We start from the raw sequence: 21,296 nt of genomic DNA on the forward strand, positions 1-21,296 counted from the left end.
AAATCTAGAGCTGAAACAACGAATCGATTTAATCGATTAAAATCGATTATTAAAATAGTTGTCAACTAATTTAGTAATCGATTCGTCGCTAAATAAATTTTATTTGCCATAAGCGGCTCATTTCGTGCATATTTCAAATCTGCAGTGACCAAAGTGTGGCAGTAATGAGCCACCGGAGGTTTTACTCAGCCAGTACAGCAGGTGAAGTAGCGATTAGCCAATAGCTGGCCTCGTTTTATGTCACGTGCTTCCCGAACAGCGTCTCTGCAGCATTCAGCGGGAAGTGGGAGTACTTTACTTTGAGCCTTCAAAATGAAGAGTAACCTGTAAACTCTGCACTACTGAACTGTTTAAGGGGCCGTTCACATATCGTGTCTTTTGCGTGCTCAAGTTCGTTATTTCCTATGTAGGCGCGCAGTATGCACTCTCATAATGGAAGCGACGCGGTCGCGACACGCACGCGGTGCGATGCGCTCGTTTTTCCAGGCGCGTCCACACCGCATCCATTTATCCTTTGCTGAAATTTCCGGGTCTTCATGGAGAGGGCACGTCATGGAGAGAGCACGTCATGGTTGCTTAGCAAAGGCAGACGCCCCAGGGGCGCTTCTGCCCGAGCGCTTTGGAAAGAAGGAGAAAGCGGCGCGACTAGCGTTTTCCACGCGTTTTTAGGTGCGATATGTGAACGGCCCCTAAGAATTTTATTTGTGCAGATTCTCCAGTACAAGGTTGTTTGCAAAAGTTTAGTCGTAAAAGCTGATAACATTGCTTTTTAACAGTAAACATTTAAAGCTTTACAAACATGTTATGTGATCAGTTTGTCGTTTACCAGTTCATAATTCAGGCTTGCAGCCTAATTATGACTGAATGAGAGAGGTAAATGTTTGAGTATATTTAAAATGCACTTCTTTTCTAAGTATTCACTGCCTTTTTTCACACAGCAGGTTTTTTGTGTGTGTCCCAATTTTTTTTTTTTCTGGACAACCTTCTGATGGATTTTACTTTAAATTGTGAGTTCCATTCAGGTTTCATGCCATTGGCACTTTTTTTCGAAGGATTGTTTACAATTTCACAGCATAAGCTATAAAGCTTTTTCCCAGTAAATAATAAAATACAATGCACTGCAATTTTATTCTGTTTTATCCTTATACTTCGTGAAAATATGTTCTCAAAGATTCCTTAAGCTTTGTTTGGGATGTTAAACTACTTTAGGAGCTCTAAGGACTGCCATGGTGAAAACAATATTTGAAATCTCCTTGTGAATTTTGCTAGAGTATGGGTCAGTGTTTTGATTGCAGAAGAGTTCGACAAAGGATTACTAACATAATAAAACAACTCCAGGTATATTTTTGATGAGGATATGACAATGCAAAATGGTTAAAATCTCTTAAAAGTCTATGCTGAATGATAAAGACCCTTTATTAATAATTTACTTGGGGAAAAAATGGAAAAAACTAAAATATAAGTACATAATCCGATTAATCGATTAATCGTAAAAATAATCGACAGATTCATCGATTATCAAAATAATCGTTAGTTGCAGCCCTATTAAAATCCCTTCTTTATTTTAATTTTACTGACAAAAACACACTATTCAACATTCTGCCCAATGACCTTAAAACAAATTTTCCAACTGAATGCTATGAAAACATACAGTGCTTAATTTATAAGACCACTTGTCATATGGCAAAACACAAATATTTTAGGAATCTATCAAAAAATGTTTTCTAAAAATGTTATTGTAATTTTTGGACAAATAACAAACTGAAACAACCAAATAGTATTTATTAAAAAAATATATCCAAAAAGCTCACGCATATTGGAGGTCTAACCAATACAGAAAGCTAAAACAAATATTTTGGTAATTACCAATACTGTTCGTTAAGAGCAGCAGTGGCACAAACCTTACAAAACTGGTTAAAAACCTTACATAAATTTGTTTTAATAAATTTGTTAATCACTGTAGGCTATATAGGGAATATAGTTTAAAGACACACAGATGGGAAATCAAAAATTACCTGTATTACAGTGTATGATGTAGCTGTCCATCTGTGTAAACAATGTGCAAAGTAATTAAACCAAAAAGAACACGATTTATAAAGTTATTGGCTTCTAAAGTAAGGAGTTGACTCTGAATCGCTGAAACGAGTCATTATAGATTTCAAATCTTTTGCCCATCTCTATGTACGTCACTAGGAACACTTTGCATAATAATCTCCGCCTACCGTGTTGGGAGAAACGGAACTCTGACCTGCCCCACCCCCCACACACAGACGCTCTGGTTGGTGTGAGAGCATCATGTCCAGGAGACAGTGTGTTTTTAATTGTAAAGACAAGTTTGTTTTATTTTCACTGCCAAAGAATGAAGATCAGAAGAACCAATGGCTAAAATTCATTTTTACCACAATACCAGAGCAGTCCCTTTTGTTGTGTTCACAACATTTTACTGATGACTGCTTTTCTAATCTCGGTGAGTACAGCGGGATTTTCAAAGCGTTTGGCCATAAAAGGGGTTCATTACCAACTTTATTTAGACCAACAAGCATCTCCGAATCACAACGCGAAGTATGATTATGAAGTTATGTGTTTGTTTTCTCCCGAGCGTCTTATCAGTATGTGTGCTGTCTGCAGCCTTTCTCTGCGCTGAGCTTTATTTACAAATACGTCATTCAAATGAAGTGTAACTCCGTGAACACTCAACGAAGAGAAATGAGAGAGATATCTATAGAAAGCTTGACATGTCTTCTTTAAAACTAAATAAGTGCTGCTAACAGATATTCTGTGATAAAGTAATCCATATGAAAACAATGCGATGTCTGTTTTTCATGTCTCCCTTCATTATATCTAATGTGACCATGTCCCCGCACTGAACGCGCTATTCAGATTCAAACCGAAGCGCGCGGCTTGAATACACCCACACAGAAGAAAAAGCAGCGAGACTGTTCAAGTTTTTTATTTTACTGTTTGCTTCACGATGAGAGGAATAAGACATAATTCACCTCAAATAGATGAACGCATTGTTTACCATGAAGTTGTGTGCAGAACAACCAATCAAACCTGACTATGTCAGTTGACCAATCAGAACACAGTATGCTACCGAAAGGTGGGGTTTAAGGAAACTGAATCTTTTGAACAGCTTCGCGCGAACCGTTTGGGGATCTCTGAGAATTGAGGTAATTTTAAAATGATATTTTGACAAAATGACAATGTTTTTTAACCTTGGATGGATTTAAACCTGTTGTACAGGACTTATAAACAGTGATAGGAAGCTTAGAATTTTCATCTTACTGGCTCCTTAAATCTCTAGATCAAAAATGAAAACAAAGATAATAAAAAAAATGCTCTGCAGGAACAGGCGTCACTTACACAGTCTCCTCTTACTGTAATTTCTTTATCCTGTAAAAGAGTCTGATATTTATATTCAGACAAATACACACTGCTGTCCCTTCACAGTTCCTACTCTAATAAATTATTGGCACTGCATGCTGATTTTTAAACAACAGGTATTTCAGCACAATTAATGTTTTTGCACTCAATATTTTTTCTGTAATGAGAATCGTTGTCGATGATTTTCATTATCGATAATAATCGATTTTATCATATGCATTATCACATATGGCAGCCACTGAAAGACTGCAAGTACATAATTTTTGAGACAAGACACAGAAGAACTGATATCTTTATATTCACATAAAAACCGTAAAGAAGCAAAAACACAGTGTTTTTTTTGGGTCAGGGTCTGAGAGCAGGTGAAATAGGGCCATGCAAATTCCAATGGTGAATGTGTGTGGTGCAATAGAGAGTCCCGCTGACTAATCTGGACAGCAGATCACTGCCTAGGGGGGAAATCTCTCAGTCGAACTCCCGTCCATACACGCACAAGAATGGGGAAGAGCAGGGTCTGACAGATGGAAACAAGTCTATCATGCTCTGCAGTGTATTTTTAAAAACTTAAAATTGAACACAAACAATAATAATAAACCTAAAATGTAAAAACAAACAATCTACTCCACTTTCCTACAGATTTATATTCTTTTAATTCAGATAGGACGTCATGCTGTGACCTAGCGATCTGTCGTTGGTCACACGGTGTCACATGATGCAAATTCGAGGGCCCGAGTTCACTAAGTTTGAACTTTTCGCAATGGCTTGCGTTTCTGGTCTGACACATTCGCATGCATATGAATGGAAGTCTAACGAAACGAAGGAACGAAAAGTCTAGTGTGACCACGGCTAAAGATAGCTTAGAAGCACAACACAGGCTAAACCTTGATGTAAAATAAAATACACAAAAGTTTAAATCAGCAGACACTGTGGAAGCAAATAAATAAGAAACAACAGTTTAAAAAAAACTTCCAAAATCACCATAGATAAACAGCAAAAGTTAACAGGCTTTTCAAAATCCAAAATATTACCAAAAGGCGCTTTAGAAATTAGTTTCGAAATGAGATTGTGACAAGTGGGGCGGGGCCAAGAGACGTGGGAACGAGGAGGGAGGCCAGGTGTAGTGATTGGAGATGAGCTGCACCTGCGCCCCACCACCGGTCTCGAGTCCTTTTTACTTCTGCTATTCCTCTGTGCAGGATGAGGGCAAAGAAGGTGCCAGTGGTCACCCCCCTGCAGCAGAGCAGCCTCTTGACCAGACAGACAGAGCAGGAGCAGAGTTGAAACAACCTCCTTCCAAGAAAACAGCATTGGAAGATCTCCTTGGAGGGACTTTCGTTGAACCAGTTGCACAGCACATCAGTCAGATTGAGGCAGAAATGAATAAGTACACAGCTGAAACATCAATTTCCCTCAATAGCGGTCCACACAAGTGGTGGAAAGAGAATGCTAGGCTATACCCACTGCTATCCAGTATAGCAAAAGCATTATCTCTCCACACCAGCCACCTCTGTCCCTAGTGAAAGGGTTTTTTCTTCAGCAGGGGACATTGTGAATGTGCCGAGATCTCAGCTTCGCCCAGAAAATGTGGATATGCTGATATTTCTTAAAAAAAGTAAAAAAAAAAAAAAAGATTCTAAGCTAGGAAAGAGCACTGTCAAAGCCTTAGTTTGTTTATATGAAAATATTTATTTTATTTGTATTTATTTTATTTGGGATTTGTTTTAACATTTCAATTTAGTTTTGTTATTTGACAAAGATATTTCAGTTTCAGAAAGAAATGTGCAGCATTTTGTCTGAGTGAGAATGAAATAATAAAAGGAAACTTTTTCATTTGTCTTTCTTAAATCTCATTTTGTACAAACAACAGTGAGAAAATCGTATCGTGAAACCAGTATCGTGAATCGTATCGCATCGCGAGTTCAGTGAATCGTTACATGCTTAGTTAACACCGTAAACATGACTATTGCAGCAAGCCTAAATAAAACGTGTATTAATTAACTCATTAGCTTACAGAGTCAGGCCCCCGGGCCGTATGTCATTTGGTACCGGGCCGCACAAGAAGGAATAAATAATTTACATTAAAGCTGCAGTTGGTAACTTTTGCCGCTCGCGTCTGGAGGAAGAACTTTGTAGCCAGAGCTACTTCTCTCTGTTTACATCTATGGCGAGTCACGCAGGCACTGTGCTACTCTGCAGCGTTGCCGACCCCAACCAGACTAAAATAGTCTGAATATAAATACTTATTATAGGTGTACCATAGTGATTCAGGATAAGACAAAAACACGGTTTGGAAAATGGATTTATGATATACTCGCTCATTATATATATTTTTTACATTTTAAACACAAAACAACACTGTGGCACAGCCCTGCGCTGACTGGACCAGAAGAGCCATGAGCAGTGGATTTTTGCAAAACAAATAACAGAGGTGGAGGTAGACGTGCGCTGAGCCATAACAATCTTTTATTTTGGAAAAAGGCCGGATGCTCTGTGTTATTTTCATGGATTTTATATTAGTTTTTGTGGTGCATCTTATTTTTTAGGCATGTTTAAACGTCACCATAGTGACCATAATCAGTGAAAAAAAGTCGGTTATGGGGCAGAGAGGATGTTATTCATGTTATGCGATGTTAAGAGGACACTGCTAATAAAGTTTTATACGAATACACAGTGTATTCATGTTTATTATTATATTTGCAATATACCACAGTTTTTATGCCAGTCGTATCATTTTATTTTGTATTTATCCGTCACACCTTAAAGCCCGGTCCGTGAAAATTTTGACTGACATTAAACCGGTCCTTGGTGCTAAAAAGTTTGGGGACCACTGCGATAGACAATCATTCACCATCGTCCTCAGTCATCTCGGTTTATGTGTTTTAAGCGTTATTTGTTTTCCGTGCCTTTCTGAATATGGATTCACACATTGGGCCCACCACCTAACCCCCCTCAGCACAGGCATATCTTGCTCAGTACCATAACACATCAGGGAAATCCAGGGAGAAAAATAATCTGCTTTGAGATGCATCTCTCAAATTGCACCTGACTGAGTTTAAACATAACATCACTCATTTTCCATACAGCACCTTTAAAGAAAATGCAAATGAACTCCACCGAACATAAAACAATAAAAACAGGTTACCCGTAAAAGACCTGATAAGAAACTTTTATAGGCCTACGTTCAGACACACATATGCAAATAAAATGCTATATCGTTATAAGGCCAAGCTCGAAGAGGAAATTAACTAGCCAACTAGGTCATCGCTCTGACCTTCGACCCCGAAACTATACCAAGATTAAACGTTTAGTTTCTCTAAATTAGACTTCTGCTATGACTTTGCGTTTACCCAGGGAGTTGTGCAAGCTCTTTTATGATTAACAACACAAAAACAAAAATCATGTAGAGTGAGAGACAGATTATAGGTTGGCAGCAGCTGCTGACTGCATTAGGGAGAGAAACAGTTCTGTCTGCTTTTATCTGTCCAGGGCTTGTAAAATTTCTAAATCCCTGGTAACCCTTCAGGCAGGTACTCTTGAGACTTTGGTAGCCCGAGAAAATATTTAACTAGCCGAAAAAAAAAGAAAAAAGTAAAAAATCTGAAAATAGAAAATCAAATCGGAGTTTAAATGTCAATCAAAAATGTGTTAAATAATACATAGATATCAACAGATATGATGGAAGGAATTTTATTTAAATATTTACAGGGTCTCTGAAGAATTAAAACAAAAGTCAATTTATGACCCATTTTAAGAAATGCACAAGTAAAATGAACACCATATGTGGTGGTGGTGTTGAACAATGTCTATGGTAACACAGTACTGAGTCATAAAATTACATGTTTAACAGTTCTGATACAGTTTTTTCACAAAAACAAAAATCTTACACAACAGCATTTCAGCCTTTAGACTATTTTCATGAAAAGGGATAAATCAAGCACATAAATTGTGTCAATTAAAAAAGAATAAATATTAGGGGCTTAACTGGTTAGATTTTTAGAAAGGCACAATAACTTCTCTCTCATTTACAAATCTGTGTGTTTGCTGCATAAAAACATGAGTTGATATTTGTATTTATCTGATTTCGGGAGAGCTGTATTTAAGAGTGCTGTTACATTTTGGTAGCCTGAATGGAAACCACAATATCCCAGGTACGTCAGGCTAGCGATTTTGCGAGCCCTGATGTCCTCTGTAAATCTCTCTCTCACATGTTGATATTAGTGAGAGTAATCCCTTGTTTTTGTCTTAACTATGGAGAGAACCAGACGGCAGAGATCATGCAAGCATGCATGAGATCAGAAGATGAGCCACAGGGATGAATTATAGGGAGATGATTGGTCAGGGTCGGACAGAACCCACAGCCTGGGCATTAATAATGCACTCTGTTCCCTGTGCGCACTGATAGTTTCCCCTACTGCAGTGCTTCACACCAGCTCAACAAAAAGGTGGTCCATAGTGCTGAGCGATATGATATTATCATATATCGACGATAATACAAAAGGTAAAATAGGCAGTGAATTCTCCAATTTTAAAAATGTTAAAAATTTTGATCTGCGGTTTAGTAAAAGTTACATAGTAATGGGGAAAATGTTTTTAACTGCACTTGTTTCTGTATATGTACTGATTTAAGTTCTCTCAGAAGCTCTGTTAAATAACCCACTGGATTTGCTGTTCTATAATAATAAAATAAGAAAAAAAAAAACATAACATTTTTATCTAATTCTGTTTATGAACAAATAAAACAGTGGTTTTATTTCATTCTTCTGACTAGTAACCTTTTGGAAAGGATATCGGGACATGATAGCAAACAAATTAGTTTTTAATCCCTGATTTGTGACATATGACCTCTAACAAATACATTAGAGCTTGACAGTAGGTCAAAACATTTTTAATTAAACAATTAAACCTGTTGATAACTCATTTGATTAAAAAAAAAAAACAAGGAGATGACATGCCTTCAACGTGCATTCAACATGCCATTTATCATTATTACGCACCATAAGGATGCATTTCTCCATACACAAAATTATATTAATTTCAAACACAAATTTGATAAAAAATGTGAACCAGCGTGCATAGAGGATATAATGAAACTTGAAAACACACATGCAGATAATCACGTGGTAATGTGAATGTGCAAAACACAGCTGTCAATCTCAACGGCTTATCCATCTATGAATTCCTGGGAATCATCCCAAACGGATTAATCTTTTTGGGAAAAACCATCATGTCGTTTGTCCGTATTATAACGGAGTCTTTTATCTAGAAGAATGCAGTGTTAATTTTCTTGGCATTCTCTGCGAGACAGCTGACGGCAGATCTGCAGTGTCACAACGGCGAGCTCTAAGCACAGTAGGCGTATGGAAAATATGGTCATGATGGTCATCTGCATCGCTCGTCAGATGGCAGAATACACAACTCAGTGTCAGTTCACTTAGCAAATGCAATTACACAACACCCCTGAAGGGCACAAGAGGCCAGGGGCAAAACTATGTCTGATATTTCATTTTCTTCTGGGAAAAAAATTTAGGCCATTAAAATGTGTCTTTCATTTGTGGTAAAAATCCAGCTCTGTAAGGCCTGAGTTCCAAAATGCCCACATGTGCATTAATTTGCCACCTACACCAGACTGTCCGGCCCCACTATTACAAGACCCTTTATACTGTACCAGACAATGGATGACTCGAATCAAAAGCCCTCACTGTTTCTTGTTTTGTTCTTTCAAGACAAAAATATTTAAAAAAACAAAGTTCTCACGGAAAAAATAAGTTAAAAAAAATCTGTTTCACATGCCATGCAAACATGACTGTAAACAGGCCTATATCATATTTTCTGATTACATCTGTTGTGATAACGCCCTTAATAACTTATCAAACAAGAAAAGGGTATTCAAGAGGGCGTTAAAACACTACAACCTCAGGCAAATTGACATTAAAATTAGGACAGAGGAGCAAATCAATTAATTCCTTTCCCCTCCCTCTTAAATGACAAAACGATCCCATGGGATTACGACTATACTGCACTGTATATCTCTTTCATTTATGTGGGACTAATTAACAACGAGCATTAGTTCCAGCAAAGAAGCAATTTACTGAAAACACATCTTAAACAAGGTAATTTGTTAGGTTATCGATGCACATAGCACAGTATACTGTCACTAGGATGCTTGTAAAACAAATTATATGAAACGGTTCTTGATATATTCAAGCAGTTCACTGTGTGGTAAAAGTTATAATCTTATGATGTCAAGGAAGACAATATATCATTCATATCAGATCTGTCTTGATCTTGTAGGGTCTTTGCATAATATTGACAAGAAAAACAACCCCTCACTGATCTACATTTCAGAGTTAGGGCTGCACAATTAATAACATTTCTAATCGTGATTAAGATAAATGGATGCCGCAATTACGTAAACATTCAAAGCGGCAATTAATCGTTCAAAGTCCACTCATGTTATTCTATGTGCTTAAGATGTTTTTTTTCTACAAAGAAACTGACTTTTCAGAAGCAACTATTCCTGTCTTCAGTGTCACATGATCCTTCAAAAATCATTCTAAAATGCTGCTCGAAACATTTCAAATTATTTTAAGCTATATGTTGAAAACAGTTCTTTAATATTTACGTGGAATCAGTGATGCATTTCTTTTCAGGATCTATGATAAATAGAAAATAGAAAAGAACAGCATTAAGCCGGTGTAAAATTTACCTTTTTTTGTAACCATATAAAAATATTTACTGTCACTTTTCAACACCTAACACATCCTTGCTAAATAAGAGTATTACATTTCTGGCCTAATTAGTAATTTTTAATTCTAGTTTAATTTAAGTATTTTTAATTATAATTACTTAATTTGACAGCTACAAACATTGTTTTAATTTGTTACTATTTATACTAATACTACAGCTTTTTCAATTCTTTAGCATGTTAGTAGCTGAACTGGCATCAATAATCATGAAATTTCACTGCCACTGTTATTGAAAATATAATTATGTATTTTGTAAAAGGTTTTTTACTATTATTTAACATATGATTTCACTTTTAATTTCAGATTAAAATAGCATGCTTCAATATCTAGGCTGCATACATCTACATTTTAGAAGCATTCATTGAAAGGTGAAGGCCCAAGTGTTTAACTCCAATGCAACAATCCCATGCACCTGTCTTCCACCAAACCCACTACTGTTTAGAAGAGACACACTGCGGTCATGACACTCAGAGCAGCTTGTTCATCAGTAAGCAGGAAGAGTTCACACTCCTCTCGGAGCTCAGATCGGGAGTGTGAGCTCTTCTCTGCTCACTGATGAACAAGCTCTCTCACCAAATGCTGAAAGGCTGGCTGGGACACTACAGCCATTAACATCATTTATGACTCATGCACATGTTTGCATAGGACAAGCAATAAACCTCAATGAGCCTTTCAAGTGACAGATTTTATTAGATGAACAAGATAAAGGAAAATAAAAGATGTGGACTGGATTGAAACCAAACCATGTTTTTAGATTAAAAGATTTAGCATAACCCGCTCCAAGGTTTTACTAATACTTCACACTTCTTTTCCACTACAGGAAATGAAAGAGAAAGCAAATTAATTGGTCTAATTTGTGGTTTCAAACAAAATAAGAGTTGTTGATGAACAACTTTGGGGGTTTTAAACTCAGCCTAACAGCATCCTGTTACTTATACCGCAGATCTTAATATTATGACTGATGTTTCCACCAAACTGCAGTTTTGTAACGGTCTCTCCCTTCAGTCCAGCTTTCCCAAAGCCAGATTCTCCAGTTTTATTGAATGGTTAAACGCAATGTTGTCTCATGTTAGCTCAGAAAACTCCATGAAAAGTCACATAGTGACCTGTGCATTAAGACTTTAGTTTTACATGGCCTGCTCAACTCATGTACCTTACCAATGATGCCCGAAAATGCTGTCTAGGTAGACAGCTCACTACAGTTTTTAACATAGCCACTGACTGCACTCATCTTCGCTTAAATGCAGGTCAACATAACATGACTTGACTACCAACTGATCATATCCTGCGAAGAAAAGTACATCTGAAAGGACAACCGATGAGCGTTAAAAGTGAAAGCTGGCTCTCTCGGTCATACACTAGACGTTGGGTATTTGAGGTTAGTCAAACAGATTTCGGCCCTTCTTACCTTTTTAAGAGCAGCTGCGCTTTTCCTCGTCAGTTAGCCTGCTCGCGCTAGCGCTGAAAACCCGATGGCTCTTCTCTCCAAAAGAGGACTCGAGCTTCACAAAAACAAAAGTTCACATCCGTTGACCACTAACATTCGTTCTTATGGCTGATCTTCTCGGTCTTTTTTCGCAAAACACCTAAAAACTCGACAAATGACAACGTGCCCACCTCCCTGTCCATCAGATTGGAGCAGCGCTGGCTAACGGCTTTGACAATCCGCTCTTCTGATTGGAGAGTCGCGGTGTCAAGATTGCGGAGCTAAGCCCCGCCCTGAGCTCGCAGCTATGAACGCACTGTATTCATACGCTTAACAAACGGACCATTCTAGTGGCTGATTGAGCTATCAATCAACACACAATGCTACTGGATTGGCTGAAAGCACATGATTTCGCGATATTTCCTTCGGTTTGTCAAAATACACACTCGTACACTGAATAAGTAAAAAGCAGTACTTTTATTAGATCAGACCTCTTAATTGTTCGTTGTTTATGAGGATTATTTTTTCGTTGCGAGGACGATAGATAGATGAGGCAATTAAATGCTACTTACATAACACTAAAAGTGATTAATACTCATACTGACACAAGTTATGATTTCTTTAAACTTTTAAATATCTGATAAATAAATAAATCTGATGCTTTTTAAATTCAGACTACAATTGTGTATTTATTTTTATATTTCATGCTTAATAAAAATAATAAATTATGCAAATAGGTTAATGCATCAAGTATCAAATACATGCACATGTACATGTTCATGTTTGTCTCTGAACGCTTTAAATTTTAGACTTTTCTTCGTCTGCTATTTATAAGAATATTGAAGTATATGAAGTTGAACTGATGTTTTATTACATATTAGATATGCATATTACGTATATATAATATAATATATAGATATTAGGTATGAGCTATGAAATCGTATCTTTAAATCTTATGACAACGGTTCAAATATAGTAAAATTTAAAACTTAAGCATGCAAATAAACATATTTTTATTTAAACATATATTTTTTTATTTAATTTATTTTTTTATTTTCCCGTGTTGAATTTACAATAAACCATTCTTATATGTACATATATTATTATAATAAATATTTCCAAATATTGGTGCGTTGTTGTGAGACTTTTCATTGGTGCTTCCGGCTTAACTCCTGCACTTCCGGGTTAATGTTGTTTGCTGATAAGAGTCGACTAGAGGTCATGTAATAAAGTGTGTCTCTTGCCTTATTGACTCGTAATCCGCGTAATCCCATGGCTACTGCAAAAACACTATTGTTTGTATAATCGTGCTGTGCTTCTTGGATCAGTCATGTCGCAGTCTTCGTCTGGATTCACTCCGGCTGCTCAAGAATCACATGGGTCGAGTAAGGTAGGCAGTAAATACACCTGACAGTGTTTATAAAGCACATATTCTGTCTCTTACTGCTCTGTGTCATGCAGAAGTATTTCAGAAGCAAAGTGTGTGTGCGGTTTCTATTTACAGGATAAATGTATCACTGATAGGGAGCTTTCAGAAAGTTTTCCTCACGCATAGATTTGTCTCCACAGGGCGCTTTTAATGCCTCTTATATTCCCAATGAAGAAGAGAGGCGTGTCTTCAGAGAGTGCAATTCAGAAAGCCTCTGGTACAGATGTGAGTAGTGCTCTACTTCAGTGATGAAACCTGTCATGATTTATTGACACTTGACTGTCATTCTGGCCAACATGTTTTTTTGCTTTCTCTTCGTTTTATTTTAGTTTTCTGTTTAATTCCTCCTCAGAATTTCTTTGCAAGGTTTCATCTCAAGATGCTTCTGATGAGAAAGAACTTGTATATGAGAGTTTTTGAATGTTTGCTCTCTCGTTATTTGCAGCCTTGCCATTTTCTGCCATTGCAGTTGCAGCGACTCAGGTAATGGTATCAAGAGGTACGTTCACATCCTCTTTTCAGGTTTTACTCATGTCTCCCATTGTCACAGAAATTCTAGATTTCCCTGGGTATAAATAAAAATGGGAAAAGTCATTAAAAACTATAAAATCTCAAGTAATGAAACTTTTTATTGTAGACTGATATAATTAGTTTTCCCCCTATATATTTAGAGCTCTGGAAAGTAAAAGATTTTAGAAAGCATTACAATTACAAATGACTACAACATTTTTAGAGAAGTCATGAAGAAGAGAGATACATTTTGTTGTTTCAAACCCATACGACTTTCATTCATCTCTGAATCACAAAGGAAGATATCGTTAATGAAACCTGAGAGATTTCAATTCCTCCGTTAAAAGTCCATTCCACCAAAATATGAGTGATTCAGAATTTCCATAAAGAGGTTGTCAAAGAAATCGATATGAATAGAGCGGTTTAATCCAAGTATCCCAAGTAGACACAATCCTTTTGTATGATGAACCATTTAATTTAGCCTTTTTTCACATAGAAACATCTAACAGTGCACATATATAGAGCATGTCAAATATTGTAAACCGAAACCCAACTCTACATGCTCTTCATTTGCATTCTGAGTATGAGAAAGTTTCATGGGTTTGGATTTTGGCAGTAAAACAATTGAAAAAAAAAGGGTAAAGTCTTATATTGATACTGTTTATCCATAGGAATCCTTACTCCATCGCCCAGATTTGGCTCTCTTCCTAAAGTTGCATGTAAGTATCAAGAACAACAGACAGCACAAATTTAATAAAACACATACGATAAGGGATATTCAAAGGCTACATTTTCCTAAGTACCTTTGAATATTTGTGATTTTTATGCAGTTGCCGGCATGTTTGGATACATTACTGGGAAAATGTCTTACATGAGGGTCTGTGAAGAAAAGTTTAGGAAACTGGAGAACTCCCCGCTGGGAGAGGCACTACGACAGAGACGTCTGCATCACATGCCTTCAGAGTAAGAACAAGTGCACACAGAATTATTTCAAATATATTTGAATTTCTATAGTTTGTTTTTATAGTTAGAAATATAAAATTGCTTATAGCTATCTTCTGTGTTTTATTCCATTTGTTTCATTTTATATTTAATATAAAACATTAGACATAGCAATAATATATTTGAAGTAATTCAGTTTGACAGGTATTTTACACATGGTGAATTAATTTTTTTAAGGCTAAACCAGTCAGACTTTGAAGGTCCAAACCCATCAGAATCTCAACAGTCTGTTTCGGAGTCAGAAGTCAGTTCTTTGCCTGAGAGCGACAGCAGTTACACCAGTGACTACACCTACAGCAGACCCTCCCAATCATACGACCCCACTCCTTTCAGTTCTGGATTCAGTGATTCTGGTCCTGTTAACATCAGGGATGATATTTCTCCTCAAGGTACTGCCCCTCTTGCACAAAACAACATGTATATTTGTATAGACACATAAATTTGATTACATTTGGGTGAAGACATCTGTCACTGAATGAAGATTTGTCATCTGACTGGTAGATGTTAAACCACTAGTTTGCATTTGTCCCAAAGCTCCACTCTATCCAGATGAGGATGTGCCCAAAAAGAAGCCAGTGTTGTATGAGGAACTGCGTAGCAAGAATAGAGAGAACTATGAGGTCACTCTCACACAGAAAGCTGAAACCCAGATGAAACCACAAACAGTGGCACCAGTACCTAGGAAGGAAGGTGAGCTTCACTGACTGATTTCCCTAAACTTTTCATTGGTCTATACAAGTAATGATCTGTGAGAAAGAGTGTTGAAGCTTGACTTTAATTTTTATGTTTGTATGAGTATTGGTATAGTTAATAAATATTTTACAATTTCAGGGTCCTTGTATGTTTTCATCTGTTAACCAGTTTAACTTTCTTTCTCCCCCCTCCAGTTAAAAAGAACAAATATGGAGATGCTTGGGATGAGTAATCAACTGTTTGAGGCGCTCAAGATCTCAACACAGTGACTTCTGTGGAGTTGTCATGACTCCTTCTGCCAGATCAGACCAAAAGCTGCAATCAAAAGTTGAATGTACCTTAAGGAGTAAAACTCAATTTTTCAAATGAATGCTAAATGACTATTTTCTTTTGATAGCACATTTATGGATTGAAAACAAGTTTTTCACCATGGCTTCTTGCTTTAAGCAGACTTAAGAAATCATTTTAACAAACTGTCATTGTTTTTATTGATCAGGACATTCTGGGCAGATGTGCTTGAGATTTGCTAATAAATAAATAAAATTATATAATAACAATAAATATGATATTGTTTCATATAAAACCAGAAAAGCAGATGTAATAAAAAACAGCATCTAAAAGCTGTGCACAAGTGACAATTCCAACAGTATTATGACCGTAGATGTGTTTAGATCTGGACGCATGATGATGAGGATGACATCATTCACTGATGTTACAGTTATTACAGTCTTCTGTGCTGGAGATAAATATATACTTGCTCCTTAATTATCTTTAAAATACTTTTAATGAAATTTTATATTCAAATGTTCAGACATTTCAAATAAAGCCTGTGACGTGTAATTCATTCACTGCACATTGATCCTTGTGTGTGAAGGAAATATACACTTAATATATACTTGAATCATAATATTGTCATAAGTCATGCAAATCTGACACACACACATACTGCATTTAACTTTGATCAAATGCAGCTACTTACTGTAAAAAAATTCAACAGAAACCTCCATTCCCTTTTCCATATTTAAACAAACAAACGTTAAACAAATAAAAGCTGAGCAAATATCATTTGGATATAACATTATAAAAACATCATACTGATTCCTATGAGGTGGATTCTTTTACGCCGGATTTAACACTACAACAGCATACATTTCTTATTGTTACCTTGTTCCCTCAAATCCAACTCAAACACTACATCTCTGTGCTAAAACGTTAATTTTATTTGACACATCTATGTGGTCAAACTAGACAACCTTTTTCGCAACTACTGAAATAGTCTATTCCAATAATTAAGAAAAAGCTCTAGTTTGTCCTCATTGCTGCAGGGTCTCGTAGTGTCTTGGCGCCCCCTGTCGGTTCGTTAGAATGAAGGTCCATTCAAGATTATTATAGCTGCTTTGTTTTGCATTTAAAAAAAAAAAAACAAAAGTTTTTTAGTGATTTATTTTATTGAAAAAACATGACGAGGTAACGAGTGATGTCCTGTGGATCTCAGAGACCCTGCAACAAAAAAACAAATAGATTTAACTTTAGCATTGATTGCATACTGTGTTTCCTTTGAAGGACAGCAGGTAAGGGGTGTTTTGTGGTTTTAGAATGTAAATTAATAGTAGTTGGTGGGTATGGTCTAGTGTGCCGGTGTGGAGTGAGGTGAATTTTGTGTTTAGGTATATGAGTGTGTTGGGTTTCTTTACCTCAGCTCTGAGTGGGTGCATCAGGCGCTGTTGCTGCGGCTTGTGCTTCTTCTTGTTTGCATTTCTCACACACATGGATGCAGTGTCTGTATAAAGGAAACCATTAACAGATATGTCAAAGAGCAACATGACTCATGACATGCCTCCTTACGATATTGACCTATGTCCAGGTTTACAGCCACTAGGTCCAAATCCAGGAGGAGTCGGACCAAATCCTCTGGCGAAATCTGGTCCCAGTTTATTGTTAAACTTTTCTCTGCAGGTCCCAACATAGGAAGCTTTGCCTACAGCATACCCCACAATACCAGCCACTGCAGAGGAAAGTAGATTGATGGGTTAGCCAAGTAGGCTACAGTAATGATACAAAACATTCATAATAATACGAGATGGGAAATTATTATTCAACAGAGACTTACAAAGGAGTTTAGGAAAATACCCAAATCGCTTGGATTTTTTCCAGACACCTGTTAAAAAAAAAAAAAAAAAAAGCAAACTGGATTATACGTTTTCAATAGTCAATAAGAAGAGTCCTTTTACACAAAACTTATTTTTGCATTCCACTGCACTGCCTTTCCATTGTTTTTCTATGTTCCATGCACTAAACAGACCCTTATGTGCTCATCTTTTGAATCGTCTGGCTCAAGTAAAAAAATTTAGTTAGTTTCAGTCATAAAGCATAATTTAACAGGTAGACGGTGTCATTTTAGTTTAATAAAAAAAAAAACTAGTCATTTTTATTAATATCTTGAAATTGTTTTTTTTGTATGTTATATATTACATGTTTTAATATTAATCTCTTAAAGTTTTCGTAATTCTGTTGTATTAAACCTGTCTTTATATGTGTTGTGTGTGTGTGTGTTAACTTGTATCACAGTTTTAGTTATTTTAGTACATCAAGAATGAAAAATGCTGCCCTGGCAACTAGCAGAAATATATTTTTTTTACAGTTAGGTCCATTTTATATTTGGACACTGACAATTTTCATAATTTTGGCTCTGTAATCCACCAGAACAGAATGAAAAAAATAAAAGAATCAAGATGAAATTTAAGCGCAGACTTTAAGCTTTAATTCAAGGTTGAACAAAAAATAAAAAATTCTTAAGAATTACAACCGTGTTTACACATAGTCCCCGTATATACAAGGGCTCAAATGTCATTGACTAATAAATAATCAAAAATAAATACATTTAGTTGAGAATCCTTTGCAGACTATGACTGCCTCAAGTCTGGAACTCATGGACTTCACCAGAGCCTGGGTTTCCTCTTTTGTGATGCTTTGCCGGGTTTTTACTGCAGGCCGACTTTAGTTGTTGTTTGTTTGTGGGTCTTTCTGTCTTTAGTTTTGTCTTCAACAAGTGAAATACATGTTCAGTCGGGTTGAAGGTTGAGGTCAGGAGATTGCGAAATATTTTTACATTCAAAAACTCCTAGGTTACTTTTGCTGTAGGTTTTGGGTCATCATCCATCTGTACTATAAAGTGCTGCCCAATCAACTGCTTCATTTGACTTAATCAGGGCAGACAGTATATCCGTATACCTTTCAGAATTCATCCGGCTTCTTCAGTCTTCTGTCACCTCATCAGTAAACACTAGTAACCCAGTGCCACTGGAAGCCACGCGTGTTCATGCCATCACACTGCTCAACCAGGTTTCACAGATCATGTTGATTGATTTGGATCATGAGCTGTTTCCAGGCCCAAGCCTGGCTTTTTTAGATGTTTTTTGGCAAAGTCTAATCTGGTCTTGTTAGCAGCTTGTGGTGAATTGTGAATTGTGCCTGTGTGGCAACATATATGTACCAAGCTGAATATATCATTTCATTTAATTTAAACAAAACTGCCCAAACTGCTCCTGAACTCATGACTCAAACCCAACAGCTTTGTGTAATGAATACACATTTACATTATTTGTTGACTGAATCTTACCGCTATATATGAGGCCACCAGTCACAGCCATGCTGCTGGCAGACAGTGGAAGAGCTGTTGAGACATTAACAGGTCAACACATTATTACTCCAAACCTAGAGCTAAACATTCAACATCTAAATACCAAATGGTTCCTTTGGTAAAATCAGATCCAGAAGTCACACTCAATGTAAACACGAAAATTCTCAATCTGCAAGACAAGAAGCAATCTGAAGACACTTCAAGTTTCAAATTTGACTTACGAGGATCTAGAAATGATTTTGAGGTAGATATTATCCGTGGTACACACCAGAGGGGCTGGTCAGATAAAATGTTACTTGTATAAGTGCACTGATGATGGGTATTCTACATCTTCATTTTATCATCCAATATTTGGTCAGCTGAACCACAGATCACAGTCAGCTGGAAGACTTAACATGAGGCTCATGTTTCAAACATTTCATGTGTTCAATACAAAATTCCAGCCATGCATGTCAAAACATAAGCACTGGATAATAAAGACACCACTGCTTTGCTCCATTAGCCATTTTCTTGGAAAAACGTTCTTAAAAAAAAAAAAAAAAAGTACACATCTGTCAGGTCCTTTTTACAAAAGCACACACCCTATGAAGATGATTCAGAGGGCAACCATTCAATGTTTTGTCCAAGATACACATTTTTAAAGAATAACCCAACCCATCTCCTACACTAAAAAAACAACTGATATAAAGATAAGTTTCACTCAAAATCTTTTCCCATCAATAAAACATAAAAAGATCTCCTAAACAAATAATTACAAAAATGAAAAATATTTGAATTGAAAAAATACAATTCACCCAAAATTAAAACTATTTATTCGGAGGAACAGAAGAAATCTGCATGCTTATATGAAAGTCAACCCAAAACAAATATTTTCTTTTCACTAGTGTTTAGTAGAAGTAAGTCAGTCATACAGGTTTGGAATGACATGAGGGTGAGTAAATGATTTTTTGGGTCAGCTTTCAGTTTAAGGGACAGTAAATGAGTACAAATGTGTCTTTGTTTCTTTACCTCGATACCAGAAGCTCTCGTACTGACACTCCTTCCATATCTGCTTTATATCTTCCCTAGGAAAGCGTGGATCAGCTATGGGGCACTGGAATTGCTGTAACAACAAAAAGATCAGAGATAATTATACGGGTTACAGGAAGTCCCATTTGTCGAGCTATTTCCCGTTAAACAATCATCACACGGTACTTTGAAACCTGGTGGCTAGTTTCAAAGGATCTTCTGTACTTGTGACCACATTAGCACACAAAATCTGCAAAATGTAGTTTACAGCTTTCTGGCTCTGTGTAAACTTAGTGACCATACAGCAAATGCAGGCCTGATGTCACAGGAAGCGAGGTGAACATCTGGTTACTATCAGTCTACATGATATCTACCACATGAACGTTGGTCTGAACAAACAAATGCTAAATGTGACACAAAGGATACTGCTCTCCATGAAGGCCCACATTCCTGTTAAAGATCTTTATATCCATTATTAATACCAGCTACATTAATATTTATAGCTGCAGTCTTTCTGAACAAACTTCTCAAAACCCTCTTACCTTCCACCCAGACTGGCCAGGTTTTGTGTCCTCCACTCCTTCTCCACTCATACTCTGATTTCCTTCTGTACTCATGTCTTTTCCATTCACACGCTCCTCCCTTTTCTATTTGTCTCGTCTGCTAAGCTTCTCCTTTACTTCTGAAAAGTCAATGTTTTTGCGTTTTTCATGATTATTGGTTTCTTTTGACCCCTTATAGAGCTCCTCCTCTCCTTGTGTAAGGCACCTCCCGTCGTGGGAAGTGCCTTGATGTCCTGTAGTTTCAATCCAAACCCAACGTCATGGTTGCCTTGCAAATTACACACACGTGAACACTGCTATTTGAATGTAGACGGCAATCGCTGGATTTAGTGTTTTAGCTAGTATTGTGTTCATATAAGATATAAATAGTTTTTAAAAATAAGTATACTGAAAATATATACTACATCGCGCTTAAAAGACATTTAAAAAAATCAGTGTAAGCATGAAGATAAATGCTGAAAAAGTGTAGGATTTACTTTGAAAATTCTTCAGACAGAAACTGATAGTAAATTTCACAAATAATTACAAAGAAGCAGATAACATGGAATTAAAGATTACATTTTAAAGTAGAAATATTTTTTAAAAATACAGTACTCCAATAATCCGTTTTATTTACAACTTAGAAAAAAAAATTAACCTCTACATCTCAAATGATGTGATGTGATTTAACCTTAAGTTTCTTAAGTTTTCAAATGTCAAAATTCCCTTTCGATGTAATTTGTGTGTTTTGAAGTGAGCTGAACTGTTTCTACAGGGCCATAATGTAACATATAAGGTAACGGAGCCCTTTATACATTGTTGTATTTCGGCACTCCAGGTTACCAGTTGTCTGAAAACACAGCGTATTTCAATTAATTAATCCTGGCGGCGTTATGAAAACGGCATTTTAAAATTA

At 36.6% G+C, this 21,296-nt stretch overlaps 2 protein-coding genes across 2 annotated transcripts; one reads left to right on the forward strand and one right to left on the reverse strand.

The window, feature by feature from the left end:
- The first annotated feature begins 12,724 nt into the window (after positions 1-12,724).
- On the forward strand, positions 12,725-15,751 carry ociad1 (OCIA domain containing 1). Its single transcript, XM_026291184.1, has 8 exons — positions 12,725-12,946; positions 13,126-13,210; positions 13,431-13,484; positions 14,167-14,214; positions 14,326-14,458; positions 14,675-14,886; positions 15,032-15,187; positions 15,385-15,751. Exons 1-8 carry the CDS (start codon positions 12,887-12,889, stop codon positions 15,420-15,422), a joined length of 786 nt encoding a protein of 261 aa, XP_026146969.1. The 5' UTR covers positions 12,725-12,886; the 3' UTR covers positions 15,423-15,751.
- Positions 15,752-16,619: 868 nt separating this feature from the next.
- Positions 16,620-20,673, reverse strand: ociad2 (OCIA domain containing 2). The gene is made up of 7 exons (XM_026291186.1): positions 20,381-20,673; positions 19,839-19,932; positions 18,810-18,863; positions 17,301-17,348; positions 17,045-17,195; positions 16,885-16,970; positions 16,620-16,690 (listed from the first exon to the last, which is right to left on the reverse strand). Exons 1-6 carry the CDS (start codon positions 20,453-20,455, stop codon positions 16,886-16,888), a joined length of 507 nt encoding a protein of 168 aa, XP_026146971.1. The 5' UTR covers positions 20,456-20,673; the 3' UTR covers positions 16,620-16,690; position 16,885.
- Between the last annotated feature and the right edge of the window lie 623 nt (positions 20,674-21,296).

This window comes from Carassius auratus, chromosome 20, assembly GCF_003368295.1.
Source record: "Carassius auratus strain Wakin chromosome 20, ASM336829v1, whole genome shotgun sequence".
NCBI classification, from domain to species: domain Eukaryota; kingdom Metazoa; phylum Chordata; class Actinopteri; order Cypriniformes; family Cyprinidae; genus Carassius; species Carassius auratus.

Coding starts and splice junctions, on each gene's coding strand:
- ociad1 (XM_026291184.1), top strand. CDS start 12,887: ATGTCGCAGTCTTCGTCTGGATTCACTCCGGCTGCTCAAGAATCACAT. Junction 13,211..13,430: donor AGAAAGCCTCTGGTACAGAT/GTGAGTAGTGCT, acceptor CGTTATTTGCAG/CCTTGCCATTTTCTGCCATT. Junction 13,485..14,166: donor TCAGGTAATGGTATCAAGAG/GTACGTTCACAT, acceptor GTTTATCCATAG/GAATCCTTACTCCATCGCCC.
- ociad2 (XM_026291186.1), bottom strand. CDS start 20,455: ATGAGTACAGAAGGAAATCAGAGTATGAGTGGAGAAGGAGTGGAGGAC. Junction 19,933..20,380: donor CTGGCCAGTCTGGGTGGAAG/GTAAGAGGGTTT, acceptor TTGTTGTTACAG/CAATTCCAGTGCCCCATAGC. Junction 16,971..17,044: donor GGCTGTAAACCTGGACATAG/GTCAATATCGTA, acceptor TCCTTTATACAG/ACACTGCATCCATGTGTGTG.